A 22,893-nucleotide genomic window follows, 5' to 3' on the forward strand; every position below is an offset into this window, starting at 1 on the left:
TTGTTTTTTTTCTTTTTCTTCTTTGTGTCTTTCTTTTTTGAGAGTTCTTTTCTCTCTCTTCTCCTTCTGGGACTCCCACAATGCATATGTTGGTCTGCTTATTGGTGTCCCTTAGGTTCTGTTCACTTTTCTTCAGTCTTTTATTTGTTCCTTAGACTTGATCATTTCCATTGTCCTATCTTCAAGTCTGCTGATTCTTCTGCCTGCCCAAATCTTCATTTGCATCCCTCTAGTGGATTTTTTATTGCAGTTATTGTACTTTTCAGCATTTCTTCTTAGGTTTTCTCTTTATTGATAGTCCCCTTTTTTTTACTCTCACTACATCATTATTTAGTTCTTTGAGCTTAAGACAGTTAAAATCTTTGTCTAGTATATCTGCAATCAGGTCTTTTTCAGAGACAGTTTATGTTGATTGATTTTTTCTCTTAGAGTTGTTCATATTTTCCTGTTTCTTCGTATGCCTTGTATTTTGTTGTTGAACATTGAACATTTGAACCTAATAATGTGATAACTCTGGGAATGAGACTCTCCTTCCCCCTCCCCAGGTTTGCTGTTGTTATTTAGTTTTTATTTTCATAGGCTGTCTCTATGTCAAGGGTCAGTCTGATGGGTAAATTTAAAGACTTCTCAGGTCTTTCATAAGCCTTTCCCTGGCATGTATGGTCACATTCTAATTTTCCCTGTATATGCAGTTGTTTTTGAATGTTCTACTGTTTAATGCCTGGTTCCAAAAACAGGGAGGGTGGGGGAAACGAAAAAGAGGGAAAACAAAGGGCACCAGCTCCTTAAAGCCCCTGGAAGTCACTTCAGCCAGAGGGGGAGGGTCTTGAAACTATGGAGGAGGTACATTGTTTAGTGATTGCCCACCTCTTTGTCTGCACCTCTGTGATCAGACATAGCAGTCAGCAATGAGAGCACAGATACCCAATATATGGAGGACAGGGTCCTTTTTACCTATCCTGGCTACTACAAACTGTGCATAAGCTGCCCTGGGCACATATACACAGCTACCTACCCCTGGACTAGGGGTTAGAGGTTGGTAGCTGCTACTGTGCTAAGAACTGAAATTGATCAAAATTAACAGCAATTTACCATCCAGGTCTTCCTCTGGAGGTTGCAAGCCTTCTATAGACTCCAGAATTCCAACATAGTTACATCAGTCAGATCAGCCAATGCAAATATCTAGGTAGGGAAACAGATTCCTGGTGCTTCTACTCTGCCATCTTTCCAGAATCCTCTCCTGGTATGCTTCCTTTTATAGAAAAACCCACCCAATCCATTACAAAAAGTAGCAGGAAAAAGGGACCAGAAAACATTGAAGCTGATTACCTGTAAGAGTATGTAGAGCAAAATGCAGTAAATGGACTATGGGAGAGAATGTTACTTCTCTGAGTATACTTTTGTGTACTGTTGTTGACTTTTGAAAGCATGCTAACATTATACATATTTAAGCAAAAATAAATTAGTAAGAATTGGAAGCGAGGGGATTCTATAATTGAAAGCAAAGTGACAGAAATGAAACTAATTGTATTTCAAGTGAATAACATAACCCTGAAGAAAGGAAAGGAAGGATGAACCAGTCCAACTACCTTTGTGCACAGTATTTGACAAATATTCTCAATCTTGGGCAGGGTTGGGGGGCAAACAAATCCTGAACTCTTTTTAATACATTTATAGATTGTAGTGGTATGGGCAAAGAGATTCTGAAACTATTTTAAATGCATCATAGACTTGAGTAAAGAAGTAAACGTGTTTATGGTATTGGGAGTCAGGGTACACACTATGGAAGAAAGGACATACAAATATGAAATAGGGGCAGGCAACAATGACCCTATGCAGATAGACTGAAATTGGAGGTATTGGTATGAACACATAATCTCCAAAAGATGTATATGTATGCATAAAAACATGTTTATGTGTACACACATATATATGTGTGTATATGTACATACATATATATATTTCCTAGTTGTGTCTACTGGAAGGGCCACAAAGCAAAGTCAGTCCAGTAGCAATGAGTACACTTAGTGTCTCTTGGAGCTATCATAACAAATGATTACAAACTGGGGAGCTTAAAACAACAGAAATTTCTTCTTTCACAGTTCAGGATGCCAGAATTCCAAAATAATGGCGTTAGCAGGATTGGTTCTTCTGGAGGCTCTGAGGGAGAATCTGTTCCATGTTTCTCTCCTAGCTTCTTGTTGTTGCTGGCAATCCTTAGTGTTCCTTGGCTTGTAGCTGCATCACTCCAAACTCCTTTATGTCTCCCTCTTCTAAACATTTGAGCACCCAGGGCTCAGTTCTCATATCCAAGCTATCTAGGAGTTTCTATGTGCTGTCAGGGTCATTTCCCAATCTCAATCTAGTATCTTTAATAACCACTCACCTTAGTTGGAGCATGTAATATTCTTCCAGGAAATGTAATATCCTTCTCCCTTAAGGTCTTACTCAACGTCAACTCCCTATTACCTATTTCCTAATGCATTTGGTAGCTATGTACAATAGGGAAAGTCTCTTACATTACCCAGAGCACAAATTCTGGGAGAAGGATGGGGACCTGGAAACCCTTTCTTATATCCTGGAAAGGTCTGAAGCATAACCATCCCTTCAAAAATAAGAAATCTAGAACCCAGTAAGGGGAAGGTACTGGCTGAAGGTCATTCATCTACTGGCAACGTCTGAGCTAAAGTCCTCTGTGCTCTCCTTAAGTGGTGATTTAACATGTTTGTGTCAAGGACTTCCTCAAGAATCTCATGAAAGCTGCAGGCTTTTTCCCGGAAAGGGTTAGGGGTAGGGGAAGTACTTAGCACAATTCTTTTTCATCTAATTTCAGAAGCTTCATGGACCCTTGAAGCACATCCATGCCTCAGGTTGCAAAACTCTATCAGAAAAATCCAAAACATGGAGAATCAGTCTTCAACAAATCAATGGTGCGAAAAAACTGGGGAGAGGGGAGTGTAAATGTTTAATATGTTATGTCTTAGGAAGCATAACAATACAACAAGGTGTAGACCTTGTTTGAATTCTGATTCAAACAAAGTATAAAAGGACATTTTGGGTGAAAACCAGGAAAATTTGCATATAGTATTAGATAATATTAAGGAATTATTTTGTTAGATGTAAAAATCATTATGTAAGAAATTTTTTTTTTTTTAGAGTATCAAAGTATTTAGGGTTGAAATATGATGTCTTGGATTTTTAAAAATATTTCAACAAAGAAAAAAATGAAGTGATTTTTGCAAGATGTTTACAATTAAATCTAGGTGATGTGATCTGGGGGTTCATTATAATACTCTTCAACTTTTGAGATTGAAATTTTTCGTAATAAAGAGAAAATACAAACAAGTCCTGCTCTCTGCCATTCTGACAAAGATGAAGATTTGTAGGTTGTCACAGCCAGTACTCAGGTTTTGAGGTACCCGGAAGAGCCATCCATAGCCTTCCTGACTCTGGAACCACAAAAGACCGTTTTTGTCACTGTGAGTTTTGTTTTTTGTTAATCCTCACTCGAGGATATATTTTCCACTGATTTTTAGAGGGGGGGGGAGGGAAAGAGAAAGAGAGAAGGAAAGAGAGAGAGAAACATCCATGTGAGAGAGACACATCAATTGATGCTCCCGCACATACCAGGACTGGGGCCTGGAATCAAACCTACAACCCAAGTACATGCCCTTGACTGGGAATCAAACCTGTGACCCTTTGGTGGGTGGGCCGACACTCTAACCACTGACCCACACTGGCCAGGGCCCACTGTAGGGTTATTTTTATTTTTTACCAAAGGACCCAATGATATCCTGCGAAATGAAACAGTCAGTCATTGCCATTCCCTTTCCTGGTCTTTCAATGAATTTGTCCATCTCATCTATGTTGTCAAATTTATGGGCACAGAATTGTTCATCATAGTCTTTATCGTTTTAATGTCTATAAGACCTGTAGTGATAGCCCCTCTTTCATGCCTGATGTTTGTGATTTGTGCATTATTCTCTTTTGACACAGACAAGTAAACAGAGGCTAAAAAGGAGAAATTATTCAGGTTGAGGCTGCAGAGCCAGCTGGACTATGCTTATTTCTGCTCCTTTCTCCAGCTGTTAGGTCAGTTATCCTTTTTAAGGCTCCCTGCCCCCTGCCCACAGCTCTCATATACTCCATGTGGCCTAATATATAGTCTGACATGGAAGAGCCCAACTATACACCTAGGGCTGTCATTGCCTTTGGCCTCCAATGTGAACCCAACTTCTCATAATGTTCTCTTTCCCTCTATCCATGGCTTTACCACAAAAATCAAACTCAGGTGGAAGAAGTAAAATAACAAAGGAGAGGTGGAATGGAGGTGACAAATGGCACAGGTGGGCTACTTGCTAGAAGATGTTGGAAGACTCAGCTTAACTGGAAAGAGGCAGCTCTAAAATCTCAATGGCGGGGAGAGAAGATCAGGGAAGGAACATGATTACGGGCAGTGACAACTTCCTCCACTTTACTAGCCCTTTCCCTTAACTCTTGTCTCCTTAATTGCTGGAGGGAAGGGATCATAAGTCCCTAGGCAACGGGGAAGGAGTGGGGGACTATTTGAGCTTTCACGTAGTCTTCCAAATTATATCATCTTCCCCAAATGCTATGTCCAAGTCTTGAAAAAGGAAATGAAAGACATAGGCTTCCCTCTTCTTTCTGCTTTAACCTCAGATGGCCTTATCCTTAATGTCATCCAGTAATGAGGGACTAGCAAGAACTTATTGAAGCTTTTTCCTTTACTCTGAGGGTCTCAACACCTAACACACCGGCTGTTTTGGGCTCAGCTCATCAGCATGCTATAATCAGGGAAATAGAGTCTGCCTCCACTGTGTACCCCCCAAAACTAAGGGGCAAAATGCTGGGTTTTCTGATTCTAAAATCCATTTTCTTTCTACTATATCAATGCCTCATATTAATGTGAAATATTCATTTCTGTGCCAGGTGCTTTCCTTCTTACATAGTTCTTAGGAGAAGATGTTGGGAGACAAGAAGGAAGAGGACAAGGACAGGCTCTTCTGTCTGAAGGCCTCCAGAGGGTGAGCATCACTCGCTTCTGGTAAGTTTTTTTTTTTTAATATGTTTTTTAAAAGTTATTATTGATTTTAGAGAGAGAGGAAGGGAGAGAGAGAAACATTGATTGACTTCTTCCTGCGAGCCCCCTACCAGGGATGGAGCCTGAAACCCACACATGTGCCCTGACCAGGAATTGAACCAGTGACCTTTTGGTGCGTGGGACAATGCCCAAGCGAGCCACACCAGCTAGGGCTTCTCATAAGTTTTCTCACTCTTTGGAGTATGTGAGTATCTGGTCTCCCTGGCTATCTTTCTGGAGAAGCAACATTTTAGGAAAAGGGACACATCACAGAGCTTGTTGGATGAGAACCTCCTCTTTATTCCACATATAGAAGCTTGCTTCTGGAGCTGGGTAGGGAAAGGGCTTTGGCCTGCCCTACCTCTGTATAGGCCCTAGGAATAAAGGTCTAGATCTAGTGGCAAGGCCTTTCTCCAGGTGGGAATGAAAAGTCCTGACCTCCAGTCACTCCCAAGTTAGAGAGTAGGAGCAATGATGTGGGACAATTCCTTGGTGAGGTGAATATCAGCTTGGGGCAGGCTCTTCCAGGCAAGCTCTAAGATGCCATAATGGGCGATTCCCATGGGAAGCATGGTACGCACATTGTTCTGCCCTGAGAGGGCCATCACCTCCTGGAACTCCAGAGGACCTCTAGGGATGTGAGAGTGACCACAAAACAGGTGGTAGAACAACCGCTCCCCAGGAACTAGGTCCATGGCCTTTAGGGCCTCTTTGTAGATGATCTTATGGGATTGGGGTCTCTCTCTCAGTAGCAGCTCCTGTAGCAATCTCTGGATTCCAGGGGACTTGACTTGGTACAGGTCCATGAGTTGGTAGAACTGTTCTACCCAAGCAGCACTGTCTTCTGCATATCGCTCCTGCAACATCCGTAAAACATGGTACAGTGCCACAAATGTCTCCCATAGAGGCACCTCTTCCTGTTTTTTAGAGGTGGGCTTTGCCTTTTTTTCCACCTTGGGTAATCTGGGAAACCTGCCCTTATCCTTAAAAGCCCAGAAGTCCCTTTGAAACATCAGTGCTAGGGTCTGTTTTTCCACAGAGGCATGGGCACCTGTGAAAATGTCTCTTGTGGCAGGATAAATGTGTTGCCTCTCCATTTCCCTGAGGGCACTTGATATCTGCTCTGCCCACAAATTCCTGTAAGGCTCTTCTAAAAGATGCCAATTTATAGTCTTTGGGTCCGGAATCCTTCCGGCAGCTAATGAGCACCTTGGTGTGGAGAAAGCCAAAGGTTTTAGATGGCTTTCCTTTTCCTTTCTTTTTATAGGAGGGATCACTTTCAGGTATTTTGGACCAATGGACTTCTTACTGGGTTTCGAGATATGTGTGCTTTGTGATTCCAGGACCTGCCTGTGACGGTAAGTGATAGCTTCAAGTTTGGCTATATGCATCCACTCTAAGGTTCCCTTTGAGGTGAGGTCTTTGAAAAGCTGGCACAATCTGTGGAAACTGTCTCTGGAAAGCTGTTCTCCCGCCTCTGTCCGTTCTAGGACATGGTGAATCCACTCTATATCTGAGAGGCTTACATCTGCATATATTTCCTCAGACAGGATTTGGGGCACAGGTAATTGTACCTTAGTCTGTCCCTTCAGAGACGGATGACGCTTCGAAAGCCACTGCCACCTGTCCCCTAGTGGTTTGCCTTGGAATTTCTGAGCTTCCGTGGTCTTCCTCAATATGTGGGATAAATATGGGGTCTTTAAATCTGGCCTTTGGGACCCCAAAACTATATCCAAAACTTGTAGAGGAATGGGCTGATATTTCTTCAACAGTTCTTGTTTATCCATAAACCTTGTCTCTGGGAATATCCTGGGTGACTCAAGTTCTGTGGCCTTATCTTTCCAGGATATTTGTTTCTTAGACACTGGCACTGGTATAGTCTCTTCCCTCCCTAGAGCAATTGAGATCAGTTTCTTGGAAGGGCTTTCCAGAATTTCCAGGTTTCTATCACTGCCTTTGACCCCAGAGATTCTTTTTCTAATAGGAGGGACTGTTTCTCTTCCTCCTAGATCCGTTCCTCTTTCTTCTGGTAACTTAAATAGTTCTTCTTCTTTAAAGATCTCTTCTTCCTTGTCTACCTTTTCTTCCAATGAACTTTGCTCCTCTTCCTCCTCTTCTTTCTCACTCAGACTTTCTAGCTCCTCATCACTCATGCTTTCATCCTTCTCAAACACTTCCTCCTCCTCCTCTTCCATCTTCTTCTCTTCCTCCTCCTCTTCCTCCTCCTTTTCGTCTCCCTCCTTGTCTTCCTCTTCCTCAGACAAACTCTCTTTCTCTACTTCATCTATCAGGGTTTCTATTTCTCTAGAAAAGCTCTCTTCACTTTCCACCTCAGCCCCCTGACTGGGCACTTCATCCTGTGGCAGTTCGGCTCTCTTTGCTTTTCTTTTTCTTGTAAGGAATGATGTTTCTGCTTCCTCCTCTGTTGCTGCTTCCTCCTCTTCTTCCTGTATGACTTCTTTCTGTTGCCTGGCCAATCTGCTTTCTTCCTGAGTTAATTTTTCCTCTTTCTTTATCATTATTCCCATTTCCTTGGCCAGTTTTCTCTGTTTATGAGCCAGTTTCTCTTCATCTTTGGCAATTTCTGATTGTTCCTCAGAAACATCCCACTTTTTGGCATCAAGTTCATTTTGTTCTTTGCTCAGTCTTCTTTCCTTAACCAAGAATGACCTCTTTATCTCTGTCATGTATATTTTTTCCTGGGCTAGTTTCCTTTCTTTTTGGATAAAGCTTTGAAATCTCTTTATGATATTTCTGCTCACTTTTGATAGATCCTTGAAAATGTTTCCTTTAACCACCTTCCTTACTAGTTTGGATAGCTTCCTTTCTTCCTGGGCATATACTCTCTCTCCTCTAGTAAGCTCTAATTTTCCTTTGACAATGTCCTTTTGCTTTGTGGCCAATATCCTATCTTCATGTGTCAGTATCTTCTCCTCTAGTGACAATTTCCTCTTAATTAGTTCTAGTTCATTCTTACTCAGTTTCTTCTGTGTTGAGGTTTCTTGAATCTCTTTCTTTTCCTTATCCAGTCTCACCTTCTCCTGGGCCAGTTTCTTCATTTCCATGTCCAATGCCTTTTCTGTCGTAGTAATATCATCTTCTCTAGTGAGCAGTTTCAGTTTTTCAAGCAGTGCCCTCTGCTCCATAACTAATTTCATTTTGTCCTGGGCTAGCCTGTACTGTTTCTGAGCCAGATTTTCCTCTACTTGGGCCACTTTTTTTCCTACATCATCCAGCTTCTCATTCTTCTGGAACAGTTCCTCCTTTTCCTCCACCAGCTTCTCCTCTACCTGAAATAATTTCTTCTTGTACATGTCCAGTTTCTCCTTTAGTGGCACTAATTTATTTCTATTCTGGTCAAGGTTTTCTTTGAGCTGGTACAAGTTTTCTTTCCTTTGACTCCATTTTACTTTCTCCTGAGCCAGCTTCTCCTTCTCCTGTGCCAAAGTCTTTCCCCTCCGGGCTAGTGCCCTCTTCTTGTTTGCAAGTTCCACCTTGTTCTGGAACAAATTTTCCCTTTCCCGGTACAGTTTTTCCTTATTCTCCATCAATTGCCCTGTTTTCTGGGCAAGTCTTTCTTTTTCCTCAGGCAGATATTCCTTGTACTGGGCCAGTTTATTTTCTTGCTGTATTAGTCGCTCTTCTTCCTGGGCCAGTTTTTTTCCTTCCTTAACAAGTTTCTTCTCTTTCGAGGCCAGTGACTTCTCCTCCTGAGCCAGTCCCTCCTCTTCCTTAGCTAGCTCCTTTTCCTGATTCAGTTGCTCTTCTTTCCGAGCCAGTTCCTCCTCTTCCCATTTCACCTCCTCTAATTCCTGGGCTAGTTCCTTTTCCTGCCGTGCCAGATCTTGCTCCTTCTGGACCACTTCCTCCATTTTCTGGACCAATATGCTTTTTACTTCAGCTAGCTTCGCTCCTTTCTTTGTTATTTTCTCTTCTTCACTAGTCAGTTTCTCCAGTTTCTTGGCCAGTTTTGTCCTATTCTGAGCCAATTTCTCTGCTCCTTGGCTTAGCTGCACCTCTCTTTGGGTCAGTTTTTCCTCTTTCTGGATAAACTTCCTCTCTGCCTGGGCCATTTTCCTGTCTCTCTGAGCCAGTTTCCAGTAATCTCTCACCAGTTTCCTCTCTTCCTGAGCCAGTTTTCTCTCTTCTTGTGCCAGCTTCTCTTCTTCTTGTGCCAGCTTCCTTTCTTCATGGGCTTGTTTTCTTTTAGCTTGGGCTTGTTTCCTTTCAACCTGGGCCTGTTTATATTCTTTCTGGATCTGTCTCTGCTCTTCTTCTGTCACCAGCTCTTCTTTTTTTCCTTTTTCCTGCTCCTGAGACAATTCTTCTATCTTCGGGGTCAATTTCTCTTCATCCTTGAACTTTTGCTCCCTGATCTGTGCCCCCTCATCCCTATCCAGCTTCCTCTTTTCCCCATCTGGGAATAGCTTCTCTTTGTCCTTTTGCAGTTTCTCCCCTTCCTCAAGATGCCCCCTGTCCCAGGCTCTCTTCCATTCATTCCAGGATATCACTGTCTCACCGTGGGCCTCTTTCCACTGATCCCAGGACTTCTTCCAATCCTGAAAAGACAGCTTCTTATCCATAACTGGTCTTCCTTCTTGCTCAACCACTTTCTCCTCTAGTTTGGCCATTTTCCCCACTTCCTGACTCACATCCTTCTCTCTTCTTGTCACTTTCCTTTCTTCTTTATCCACTTTTATTTCTTCATGGACTGCTTTCCTCTTTTGCTTAGAGGGCTTCTTAGAGGATTCCTTCTCTTCTGTCTTCAGTGTTTGTTTTCCCTTGATTAGGTGACTTGGTTCTAAAAAAATAATTTTATGTTTTTTGCCCTTTTTGGGAATCACCTGGGTTTCCTGTAAGTCCTGTATGTACCCTGCTTCCTTTTGTACTTTCCCCTCCCCCTCTGGTATCTCTTTAGTGTCCCTGATCACCATGTCCTCTCTAACTGCTTCTTCATGAATAAAAATTGGTTTTTCCTCTGGCCAGGCTACATCCCAGTCAAGGTCCTCAAGCAGAACCTCACTTTCTTTCTTCAGAAGGGGACAGATCTTCTCAAAGAGGTCCCAGCTGGGGCGCTTATCTGCCAGCACCTCCTGAGCCGTGGCCACTAACTCAGCATTTAGAGATTCTAACATTTCTGTTTTGGAACCAGATATCCTCAGGGTCATAAGACGACAGAGATCATCCCGCCATGATGAGCCATCTCCAGGGGTAGCCCTGCGACCAGGAGCTCCAAAGGCACCCCGCTCTCTGACTTTCACCTTCACAACTGGTTCTTTCTTTTCACTAGGCAGAGGTTCAATTACAGCTTCTTTTGTCTTTTTCTTGTACCTCTTTGTGGGTTTCTGAACTGTTTTCTTTCCTCTTTTGTCATGTATTTTCCTTAGCATCCTCAGGGACATTGCAACATCCTTTGTGACATCTTTCTCTGGAGAATGTTGTTCACTGCTGGTTGAAGACCAAGAGTGGATGGCTGTATCCTCCACCTCGACTGGTGCAGTTTTACTCTGATCACTTTCACCCTCTAAGGGACTTGGCTCTGTGCCAGCCTCTTTCGTCTTCTTTCGGGCTGCAGAGAAAATCAGGAGATGTAGATAAGGAAAGCATGGGAGGCTTAAATGAAACTCTTCTCAATATCTGGTATGAGCTAGGAGGACTGCCATGAAAGAAATAGCACAGAGGGGGCTGAAGCCAGTGTCCCCACCCAGGCCTTGAAGCCTTTCTGAGTTTGGGTGGATTCTTTCTAGGAAGATTCTTCTCTGTGAAAAGATCTTTCCACTTATCTCTTCTTCTATCTGATATCTCTTGACCCACTTTAGCCCTAACTGCCCTGCTTCTTGGGGACCGTGAGGCATGAACTGGATCACCCCATACATACTATGCTTTTTGACCCCTGCTCGGCCCCGTCTGTGGCCTTTGCTGGGCTTGGTGGCAACTTCAGATTCTTCAGGAATTACATCAGGTTGCTTGAGAAAGGACGTTGACCCTGAGACATCTAAAGAAAAAGCAGGCTTTTCATCTCCATGTGACAAGGTCAGGTCTTCATTCAATCGCTGCTCCACTTGAGTATGAAGGATTTGGAGATCTGTGGCACGCATCCCCAGCAAAGTGTCCAGGGTTTCATCCCCAATCATTTCCTGCCTATGAAAGTCAAAGGAGAAGAAGGAACATGCTGAATTAAGGAAAAGAGAAAAGGAAAGAACTGATGTGGAACAGGCAGGGGGCTTGGCAAAGTGGTCAACAGAGACAGTGTATGTAAAGGTAAAGGGTGGCCAAGAAGAAAGGAAGTGTCTAGGAAGATAGATGGCAATGAATGGAGTGATTTGTATGGAAGTTGCAGGGTTAGGAGAAAAGCATGAGAAGGGGAACCGAAGAGATAGGGGATAGACAGGAATAGAAGAAATGGAGAAAAGATTGAGCAGTCAGGATTATCAAGATAGTCCAGAAATAGGAAAAAACTATGAACGAGGAAAAGGGACAGGAAAAGCCCATGAACAGGGATGAAGAGATAGTGAGAGAATGAAAGGAGGAAATGGGGAAGGGAAAGAAGAAGATTAGAAGCCAGTAAAGAACTGAGGGAGGCACAAAGAACTTACTGCATCTCCTGGAAAGTCTCTCGGTTCTGGATCAAGTTTAAGAGTGAGGTCTTACAGAGGATTCCAGTGTCAGCCATGAGGTTCAGTGCCTTGTTCCTCACTCTTTGGTCTTTGTCCATTAACCCCTGGGCCAGAGGCATGGCAAAGAGATGAGTGATCATTCCTAGACGCTTCAGCCCTTCCCAGGCTAGCTCTCGGATCTGTGGATTAGAATTGGTTGTATCATCCAGCAGACAGTGGGCTGTTTCAGAGCGCAAGTGTGGAGACACCTGGTAAGAAGCAAAGATCTGCCCCAGTGCACCGATGCAGCACTGGTACTTCAGTGGAGGAGGAGAGAATATCATAATGTTGAGTATTGTCTCAATCAGGGTGTTGATAGCTATTTCACTCATCTTTCTCCCCAGCCAGCTGCGGTTTGTAAGAACATTGTAAGTTTTATCCTTGGACATTCTCCTTTCTAAGAAGTCTTCGTCTTCCTTTTCCTGTGGATATTCATGTGCATCGTGTATATGTCTTACCCTACTGTGCCAGAAGAATTGTTGAGATTTATCCCATTCCAACCTCCGTATGGGTGAATGCAGGTTGCACTGTAGGTATATTGGGCTGCCCTCCGGCCAAAGACGGGCACGAATCACTGAGTTAGGAATATAGCAATCAGGAGCAAAGAGCCATTTCCGCCCCTGACCAAAGTAGTATTGCAGTATCTGGTAAGGGTTGAGTCCATCCCAGGCAGTCAGCTGTAGTTGGGGAGGAACCACATAATGGTCATAAGGTTTTCTCAAACTTGTAAAAATTTTCTTTTTCAAGGGGCCATGTCTTGGGCCAGACAGTAATATAGGGCTCCCTTGCTCATCATCTTCTATGACATGAGGCACAGTATGGTCAAAGGCAATGGCCCGCCTATTGACAAGTTTCTCCAGACCCACTAATTCCTGTTGTCCTTTTCCAAGGTAGATATACTTGGGCACAAACAAGGTCTCAAAGGAGAAGAAGAAACTTGGTATGAAAGGCTTAGGAGTTTCTAACACGTCATCTGTCATGCTCATAAAGGAGAGGCGAACTAGCAGGGTTGGGGGAAGCAGGTTTAAACAGGATACCAGATAAAGACTCTGGTTGAAAGTCACAATCAGGTCACCCCGGTCATTTGCAAAGCAGAGTGGGCCAAAATGCAGTGATGAGTCCAGCATGGCTATAAGTTTACCATGGAAGTTCCAGATCCGGACAGAGCCATCACTACCACCTGTGACAAAAAGACTCAAGGTCAGGCATACATCAAAGGATGTAATGGGACACTGGTGCAGAGGTAGCGTCTCTATATACTTTGCCTGTCTCTCAGAGGGCAGAAAATCAGGGAATTTCCACAGACGCAGGCAGTTAGTCTCTGTGATGGCACCCACAGACTTTGGCAGGAGTATCAGGTGTTTTAGGTGACAGCTGCTGAGAATGCTGGCTAGAGGCCGCAGATGTACTCTGGCCCTGTCAAGCACAGCTTCTGATAGGTGTATGTAGTCATCCATTCCATAGGAACAGAGCAAAGAGTTTTCTCGGTTACCTACAAGCCCTCTAGACAGAGTAGAAAGGGCCAATACAGCCCCAAAGTGCATGAATTTCTCTATTCGGGCACAGCTGTCCTGGGAAAGTACTCTTATCATACCACTCTGGTGTCCAGAAAACATCAGTCCTTCTAGACCCCGACCCAGGTGGAAATGCCCATAGGCCATGCATTGTATTGAGTCCTGAGAATCTGGTGAGGTGCATAAAAGATACTTGGCTGGGCAAGGGCAGCGGGTTGTGTCAAAGACCAGCACGTCTGAGCCCCCTGTTGCTACAAAGAGCTCCTCTTTATCTGGGTCATAGGCCCAGTCTACAGCCTGGTCCAAGATTGAGAAGGGCCAGGTGAAAACCAGAAGATCCCCTGTTAGCGGGGACACAAAGCGCAATAAGCCATCTTCAGTAGTGCATAGGATCCGGAACCAGTTATTACCACAGTGGACCCGACGCACCTGCTCTGGAGCACAACCACAGACATTGAAGAGGCTATAGAAGCAGGGCAGACGGCGCAAGGAGAAAGTATGGGCAGTTTGGCAGAAGAAAGTAATGTTATCAATAAACTGAAGTCGATGCAATTCCTCGCCAAGTTCTAGTTGCCTCAGCAGGGTCCCAGAAGTAAGGTTCCACTCCTTAATTAAACCCTCCTTGCCAGCTGTTAGCAGGGTGTGGGCTTCTGGCCGACTGCAAATACATATCACTGATGAGGAATGGGCCTTGAAACTGTGGAGAGAGTGGCTCTGACTGAGGGTCCATACTTGGATGTCCCCATCCCTGTTTCCAGCATAGAGGAAGCCCTGATCAAAACAGGTGAAGCAGCAGGTAATAGAGGAGCCACTAGTGGTAGAAGTGAACCTCTTCACCTCTCCCAGCTGGCTCAGGCCTTGGTGCTCAAGGACCCTCACCACAGTCTCACACAGGGCTAAGAGGGAGCCATTGGGGCCATTCAGCACGATGTCCTGGACGAGTTCATCACCAGGCATGGAAACCATGTGGGCTATTTGGAGGCCCTTGCCACTTTGCTCAATGGTCCAGGTGACCACTGCCCCCAGGATGCCCGACAAAAGCATCTTCATTTCCGGGTCATAGCAGAGGCAGTTGATGTTAAAGCGGCAGGGCACTATACCCAGGGGTTTGAATGACCGAAAGTGGTCACCAAAGAGCCGCAGAAGCAGGTCACCGCAGTAGGCCACAAGAATATGAAAGGGACCTGTGTGTGCCATACAGTGGATGGGTGGCAATCGTTCAGTCATGAGGAATGTTCTCTTCTCGACCATGTCCTCAGTTTTGCTCTTCATCCATACTACAGCCTAGAAGAGAATAAGATGGAAACTGCCTAGAAGAGATAGTAGAAGGGGAAAGGACAGAATATGCAGCTGTTTTCCCCTGTTCTCATGCTAAGGAGGCATTAGAGCATTCTAGAGTGATTTTACCCCCAGGTTATGGTGGTTGTAGAAGCAGAAAGCATAGGATTCTTTAACTGGGGCCTACTTTAGGGGAACCATAAAATCTATTCAATATGGAGGCTGTAACTGGAAAAAGGGTGAGGGGGAATCCTGGGTTCAGGTCACTTTTTTGTGTGTGTGAATTTTTATGAGTTTATTTGGGCCAAAATGAGGACATATACCTGGGAGCAAGATCTCAAATGCTGCCCAGGTCACTTGATGAGGAGCTTATATGGGCGCGGCCCCTGTAGAATGGGCTACGAAGAAAGAATAGGCAGTTTTACCTGTGTTTCTTTTGTGCTTGTCACCCATGCGAGGGAGGCAAAGAAGTTGGCATCACTGAAGTAATAGCATATAAGTGGCATATTCTGAGGATGGCGAGACTCTTTGAATAGTATCTGGGACCGGTCACTCAGCACAACTATGTCACTCTTTGGGTCTTCTACAGTTTGCTGGGGAGAGGCATGGCATAGACTAAGAGACCAGGACACAAATGCACTAAATATATTCTCACTCAAGCCACAATTGAAGCAGTTCCCAAAGTCATGCCACAACCCCAAGGACCATTCCTGTTACACCCACATATGCACAACATATCACCTGTGGGACACCTACACTTACCAAGCATGTAACAAAACCTCCAACATGAGAGAACCAAACCTCTATGGGCAAATTTTATAGTGTGAGCACAGGGGAAACTGATGTTCTCAACATGAAGTTAACTATACCTGTCCTCTAATGTTCTCCCTTCTGTCTAAAAGGTACACATGCCATAAAAGACACATTTTTTAACAGATTAATCAGGCAAGTGCACTGCCATATACCCACATGCAATGTAACAGGGTGTCCCAAAAGTCAGTGCAGCTTTAAGTTATTAAGGTTTAAAACTGCACTAAGACAGACTTCTAGGACACTCTACCTGGTTTTTAAATTTGATGGAGGAAGATTATATATATACAAAATATATTATCCCACAGTGAGAGCATGTGCTATTCAACATGAAACTGAGATCGTTGTACACAGAGCCAACCATAGCAAAACTGAGGTTGGCAAATGTTCTTTGGTGCCTTCTCCTCTCTCTTTTAGAAAAATATCTTTTCCCAGAGGGTTGGTTCCTCTGACAAATCTCCAAAGTGTTCACCTGCCACTATCAAAATGTCCTTGCAAGCCCTCGCCGGTGTTGCTCAGTGGTTAGAGCGTCATCAGTCCATGAGAGGTTGTGGGTTCTATTCCTGGCCCTGGTCAGGGCATCTGCAGGAGGCAACCAATCGATGTGTCTGTCACATCAATGTTTCTCTCTCTCTCTTTCTCCCCTTCCTCCCTCTCTCCTTTCCACTCTCTCTAAAAAAAATCAATGAAAAAAATATCCTCAGGTGGGGATTACACCCCCCCCCCAAAAAAAGTCCTTGCAAGCCCTGGCTGGGTGGCTCAGTGTTTGTTGGAGTATTGTCCTGTACACCAATTTGTTTGTTTGGTGGTCAGGGCACATACCTCGGTTGGGGGTTCAATCCTGGTCAGGGTGCGTAGGGAAGGCAACCAATTAATGTTTCTCTGTCTCTCTCTCCCTCCTTATGTCTCTGCCCCCCTCCTCTCTCTGTAAAAAAAAAATAATAATAATCAATAAACATATCCTCAGGTGAAGATTTTTTTTAAAAGTCCTTGTAAGGGGTCCCTAGGCTAACTTGAAAATTGATAGCCCACTTCCTCCTAAGGTGACAATTGTCTTTATGGACTCCTCTGCCTGCTTCCATGGAAATCTATGCTCCTCAGAAGTACTCATAACTATTAAGATAGACAGAGGCCAATAACATGTTTATGTCCTACATATACATTACCTTGCTCTTTTGTATGTCATTTATGAGGTATTTAAAATCCTTCCACGTGGGAATGAGTCTGGGGGAAGACATCACCTTGATTATCCCCTGGTCCTGCTCAGAACCGTTGCTTAAAAATCTGTGGAAATCCAAAAGATGCCAGCTCAGCCACTATACTTTTTGAGAAGCTAGGAATCAGAAGGCAAGATCCATGAACTCATGTTTATTTTACACTTTTTGAATGTCAGGAACTATACATAAGACATACCTTCTCATTTAATGTCACTCCAGCCCAGCGAGGTAGGTATTACTTCATTTTATAGATGAGAAAACTGAGGCTTGGAGAGGGTACATAAAGGAGTTGGGGACTGAATCTTAGCTATCATAACCCAGTGGGATATTATGGGTGAAGGAAGCAGAGAGGGGCTAGAAAGCAATACCGGCCCAGGCAAATAATAATTATTTGCTGCTGGTGGTGTGTTAAGAGAGCATTCTGCAAAGACTAGGAGTTCCCAAAGTTCCAGGGGAGGGGGTGTGCCTTAAAATGCATATCCCTAGGTCCTGCTCTAGACCTACTGAAGCAGAACCTTGGAGGTGGGACTCAGGGACCTTCACTTGTAACAAGCTCCCTAGGTGAATCTACGGGCATTCAAGCCAGACTACTGAAATAGGAAATTGAGATGCTAGGCGCCTAGGACTTAGGGTTAGTCCACCTAGCACAGCTGGAGAAAGGATCCAGCCATTTTTTTCCACGCTAGTGGAATCAAATAGCTCCCTTACATGTGAACCATCTGTTCATCATCTTATTCTGCACTCCCGTATCTTTGGCCTTCGTGAGAATGAACCTCTACTTTTCCCAGTTGGATTGTGAATAAATCCTACTTTTAACAAGCCCCCTCTGCCAGGGAGTCTCTCATTACTGGTCTGACTGATAGGCTTGTTTTCCTCATTTGTAAAATGAAAATGCCAGTGTTGCCTACTTCACAGGATTGTTGCAAAGATTAAATAATTCTTGTGAATACTTTTTAAAGTACACTCTGAAGCAACAGTTATTATGATTGCTGTTTTTAGGCTAGTTTGGTTTTCAGACAAGTATTTCCTTCCAAACCATACTTTGTACTTTCCCGTTGCTCTGGAAACAAGTAAGTTTATAGTCTGGCCAGCAGAGGGCAATGGAGGCCATCCTTGTGCCTGCCTGATGAAGGAAACTGGTAAACTTTCAGTTTAAAGTAGTTCCCCAAAGTGTGACCCCTAGGCAAGCAGCAGCAGCAGCACCTGGGAACTTGTTAGAAATGCAAATTATTGTGCCCCACCCCAGACCTACTGAATTGGAAACTGAGGGATAGGGCCCCAAAAATCTGAGTTTTAACAAGCTTTCCAGCTGATCTTACTGCACAGTCAAGTCAGAACCACTGGTTTAGAGAGCTATTGGAGTTCCAGATCAGTTTGTCCCGGGCCTCCTGAGGCAAGGTCAGCAGAGAGCACACTCTAGTATGGCTAAGCCTAGGCCCTGTGTTGCCAGAGACTTCATGGCTGGATTTTAGGGGAAGCAGCAGGCAAAATGTATCATTACCACTTCATGTGTAGAATGGGTTAGAGCCCACAAAAAAGTTTTCACATCAATTGCCTCATTAGTTCTTGAAAGGATTCTGAGAGTCAGATATAGTCATCTCCATTATCAATATAAGGAATGTGAATTCAGAGAGGAACAGTGTTCAAGGCTACACAGATTCAAGACTAAGATCCGATCTACAGTTCAGGATTCTTCTCCATATAAGAGTCAGGAAGAGGTTCTGCTAGTTGATGCTAAGGAAGCTCTCTGATCCACAAACCCACTAGTGGGAACTGGGGACTCGCTGTCAGTCATCAGCATCCCCTCTGTCTCTTTCCATTCTCCCCAATACTGACTGCTGCGCTTCTGCCATGTCTTTTTCCATTCTATTCTCCTATAACCTTGCACTTGCTGCTGCTTTGGACCACCTTTCAGGAGCCAGTGGGATCTGCTTCATATCCTGCACATTACTGGATGGCCCTGTAGGCCAGGCCTCACAGCTCAAATTTACCCCACTGGCTCCTTGAGGCCCCAGAGCTGTTGACAGAGTCATCAACAACAAATTTGCAGTCCATCAATTCCCATTGCTCCTAATACCTCTTCTGGGTCCAACTTCTCTTAACCAGCCTACCAAAAGCAAGCAGCTGGGACCCTTTGGGAGCACATTCCTAGTGGTTAGTGAAAAAGAAGGCCTTCAAACCCCAAACCTGTTTATTTTTGCCACTCTCTCTCATCCCATATACCAGCTTCCTCAAGTTACCCTCAGAGGAAACTTCTCTTCTAAAATCTCCCACATTCAATTCCCTAATCCCATTACCTGTCCTTAAAAGCAAGTCCAGAGTGAATTTCAGACATTTTAATCCCAATGGTCTTGACTTCTTAATATCTCCATAACCCAAAGATGACCTAATGGGAGAATTCAAGTCTTCCAGCCAACTTGGGGGCGGGGTGTCAGTATCTGGGGCCAAGATATGGTTATGTCCTGCTGACTATGGAGACAAACCAGGTTTGTGACTGGGCATTGACACTGCCACTACATTCTTTTTCTTAGCTGCAGTCCACGCCAACATACTGTCAGTAGCTGATATGTTGGGAGACCACCATCCCATGAGCCCTGCCTTTGTAATAGAGAATTGGCTGTAGGGGGCACTGTACTCCATGACACTATTGGCCCCTTGGGCTCCTTTCAAGTCACTCATTGGCTCCATATTCTCTATTATAGAATTGTGAGGGTATATAGCTCTTTTCCCAAAGAGCTTACAGTTCACCAGGGAAGGCAGACAAAGAATAGTCATAAAATTGATTACAATGGGAAATTCTAGTGATGGATTATATTATTCTTTGAACCTTTTGGCAACTTTTAATTTTCTCCATCTTAAAACATTAAATTATGCTAGTGATTCAGTTTCAGGAAGGAAAAGAACAAAGTGCTATGAGTACATATAACAATAAGGGTGATGTGTGTTCTGCTCTTTGAGGTAGGGCCCAGCATGCATCCCGCAGTTTTGCAGGTGACTCTCATGTTTGGGGACAGGTGCAGAAAGCCCAGCTGGCATTAGAAAAGCCTCATGAGTTGACTGTAAAGCTAGAGGACAATCTTGGGTTACTTACTTATGCTTTTTGAATGACATTACTAATAAGGAACCCAAGTCTGTTCCCAGGGCCCGAGAATGCTACTCTGGCCTTACAAGTGATTTCACAGGTGGAATACACTTAACTACCTTTATAGAAACAATTTCCAGGCTGACAAACACACATTATCAGGTGGGGGCTAGTTTCTATTGAGTGGAAGAGTTATCTGGGAGTAATGATAGCATCCATAATTAATTAGGTTATAAAGTGGTAGGTAGCTATTTACGTATTATTTAATTCTTACAGAGATCCCATGACTTAGCTCTCATTCTTCATTTAATTAAACAAATTTTTTAAATGGACATGGTAAAAATATTCAAAATATATTAAGGAGCATATAATAAAGAGAAAGTCATCTTTTGCCCTAGCCAGTTTGGCTCAGTGGTTAGAGCATTGGCTTATGGACTGTAAGGGTCCTGGGTTTGATTCCCACCAAGGGCACGTTCCTTGGTTGCAGGCTCTGATCCCCGGCCCTGGTCAGGGCATGTATGGGGGGCAACCATCACATCTCACACTGATGTTTCTCTATTTCCCTTCCACTCTCTCTGAAAAGCAATGGAAAAAAATATCTTCAGGTGAGGATTAAAAAAAAAAATCTTTTCACACTCGATCCTGTTTACCCTTCACACAAGTAACCCTGGTTGTGTCTTTATACAGTTTTTCTGTACATACCCAAGCATATATGTAAAAATTCTGTTTCTTATACAAATGGTAGTATGCTTTATACACTGTTCTGCACATTTTTCTCAATATATCCTAGAGATGGACTCATATTAATACATTTAGCTGTTTCATTTTCCAACAGTTGCCAGTTGCATGGTTCCCACTGTGTGGCCAAACTGTCATTTATTTAATATTCAAACTTCTATTAATGGACATTGGGCATTTTCCAACCTTATGCTGACAGTCCATGCCACAAATAAATATCTTGTTAATGCCTCAGAGTTTTTTGTTTCTTTTTAATCCTCACCCAATGATATGGTTTTTTATTGATTTTAGAGAGGAGAGAGAGAAACATCGATTAGTTGCCTCCCACGTACACAGGGGATTGAACCCACAACCTGGGTATGTACCCTTACTGGGAATCAAACCCATAACCTTTGGGTGTACAGAGCCATGCTCCAACCAACTTGAACCACACTGGCCATGGCTCAGAGTTTTAATTTTATTTAATTTTAACTAAAATTTCAAAATGGAAGCAATGTAAGTATTTTTTTTATTAAACATAACTTACTTTGGATAAATTGGGTTAAATAAATTATTAAAATTAATTTCACCTGATTTTCATTTTTAATCTAAAATTTGAAGTTGCATATGTGGCTTGGATTATATTTCTATTAAATAGTACTGATTTAGATTGTCATTGTCCGGTGGTGGTCTGATAACCACACTAGACTTAGTTCCTTGAGGGTACCAGTCTGTCTTGACTTCTCCTGTGTCCCCATAATCACCCAACCTGGCATGAGGTAGATGCTCAATACATTTGTTTAATGAATGAGCAGATGAATGACTCCTACCCTCTCCCAGGAAGAAATATAGGCTTCCCAGCTTCAAATCTTACTAATAATCTTCTTGGAAGGAAGGATGAGATGGGAAGGGTGCTGACTGGGCTTATTTGACCAAAGGTCCTTTCAATTCCAGCCAATTACTTAGGTAAACCCCTATGGAGTAGAAGTAGTAACATGTATTTTTTTTTAAAAAAGGGTCGGATATTGATTATGTGAGCAAGTGGACTAAATTGGAATGAAATTTCCCAGGCCACAGTTTCCCTCAGAATGGACGGTAGATAAAAGGCCTCCTGGGCAGACCTCTGGGTGGTGCTCCTGAGATTCCCCTCGAAGGCAAAGCTCTGCAGCTGCCCAAGCGGGGAAAAGGCAACCACACTCGAGTCCCCACACATTCGGGAGTCCCGGTCCTCCGCGTGGGCGGGAAGGAGGCAGTGTCTGCCTCTCCAAGTCCCGGGCCGCACCTATTACCTGCGACGGCAGGACTCTCAACAAGGGACGGCTACGGCTTGTGAGGCGGCACACCCAGGAGCTCCTATGCGAAGGACCAGACCTAGAAGGAGCGCCTGAGGAGCGACCTTGGGGAACGCTGCGGGAGGACAAGGGCGGACACAGCGGTTATCCCCCAACCCCGCGCCGGCGGACTGACCCAAGCGAGGGGAGTGAGCACGCGTGCGCACTGGCGCGCAGCCGGCAGTAAAAAGCCCAGCGCGAGACCTCGCGCCCGCGTGCGCGCGCGCGCGCGGGCTCGAAAAGCAAAAAAAGTCCTCCCCGCGGGACCCGCAGCAATTTAGACCGGAGTTGGCCGGCGAGCGCGCGTGCGCGAGCGCGCATAGCCGCCCTCCGCCGCCGCTCCGCTCGGTTAGGTGTCTAGCGCACTGCTGTGCTGTGCCCGCCTCTCCGCAGGCTCGCGTCCTCGGGGTGAGTACCTAGCGCCTAGCGGAGAGGGAGGGCGAGGGTCCGCCGAAGGGAAGAAGGAGGCGGACGCGGCTGGAAGAAAGGGAAAAACCGCGTTCGCGGAGTGAGGAGCGTGGCAACCCGGTTGGATTCTGCAGAAGACACGCCTCCATCCCTCACTCCGCTCGGGGCTGCGGAAGTGCTCTGGAGATTGGAGAGGCACGGAGGCCACAGGTGGACTACCATTCCCAGAAGGCAGCGCGGTGCCGTGCCTACTGTTCCCGGCAGCACCTGCGCGCCAGGCTTTTCTCAGTTTGCTGCCGCCTAGGGCGAAACTACAGTTCCCAGGAAGCCTCGCGCGAAGCGGCTTGGAAGTGGGCAGCCTGGAAGTCACTTGGGCCACCAGAGCTGGCGGCGTCTCCAGCGAACGGTGCGGGGCCGGACGCCGGGGTTGTGGGGCCTGCGAGGCGGGCAGCCGGGACGCCCAGGTATGTGGCTCCAGGTGCAGGGGCGGCCTAGCTCAAGGGTGGCGGGGAATCGGTGTCTACTCGGACTCCGAGGGTCAGCGCGAGCGGGTGACCCCGACGGCCGGCCGGGTGTGGGCACCCGGTTGCGGGGCGGCGGCGCCGGGGCTCGCGCCCTCCGGACCTGGGCGGGCTCGTACCCGCATGGCTCAACTTTCCAGACATGCTACCCGGCGATGTGCGGAAGGGCATGGAGTAGAAGTCGGGGTGCAGTGGGTTTGCGTCCTGGCTCTGCTACTCCGGAGCTCCGATCTAGGGAAACCGTGCCGAACCTCAGTT

General features: G+C 45.0%; 2 protein-coding genes across 2 annotated transcripts in view; one reads left to right on the plus strand and one right to left on the minus strand.

The window, feature by feature from the left end:
• The window catches only part of SIPA1L3 (signal induced proliferation associated 1 like 3), a 202,596-nt gene that overhangs the window by 26,026 nt on the left and 153,677 nt on the right, over positions 1-22,893 (plus strand). Inside the window, exons 5-6 of the mRNA XM_087826695.1 lie at positions 4,951-5,065; positions 6,369-6,459. The gene's annotated coding sequence lies outside the window, so the exon portion shown is untranslated. The remainder of the gene's footprint in view (positions 1-4,950; positions 5,066-6,368; positions 6,460-22,893) is intronic.
• Positions 5,557-16,597, minus strand: WDR87 (WD repeat domain 87). The gene is made up of 5 exons (XM_016206575.2): positions 16,526-16,597; positions 14,975-15,142; positions 11,698-14,555; positions 10,947-11,242; positions 5,557-10,670 (listed from the first exon to the last, which is right to left on the minus strand). The coding sequence occupies exons 1-5, from the start codon at positions 16,595-16,597 to the stop codon at positions 5,557-5,559; spliced, it is 8,508 nt and encodes a 2,835-aa protein (XP_016062061.2).

Source organism: Miniopterus natalensis, chromosome 18 (assembly GCF_054644295.1).
Source record: "Miniopterus natalensis isolate mMinNat1 chromosome 18, mMinNat1.hap1, whole genome shotgun sequence".
In the NCBI taxonomy this organism is placed as follows: Eukaryota; Metazoa; Chordata; class Mammalia; order Chiroptera; family Miniopteridae; genus Miniopterus; species Miniopterus natalensis.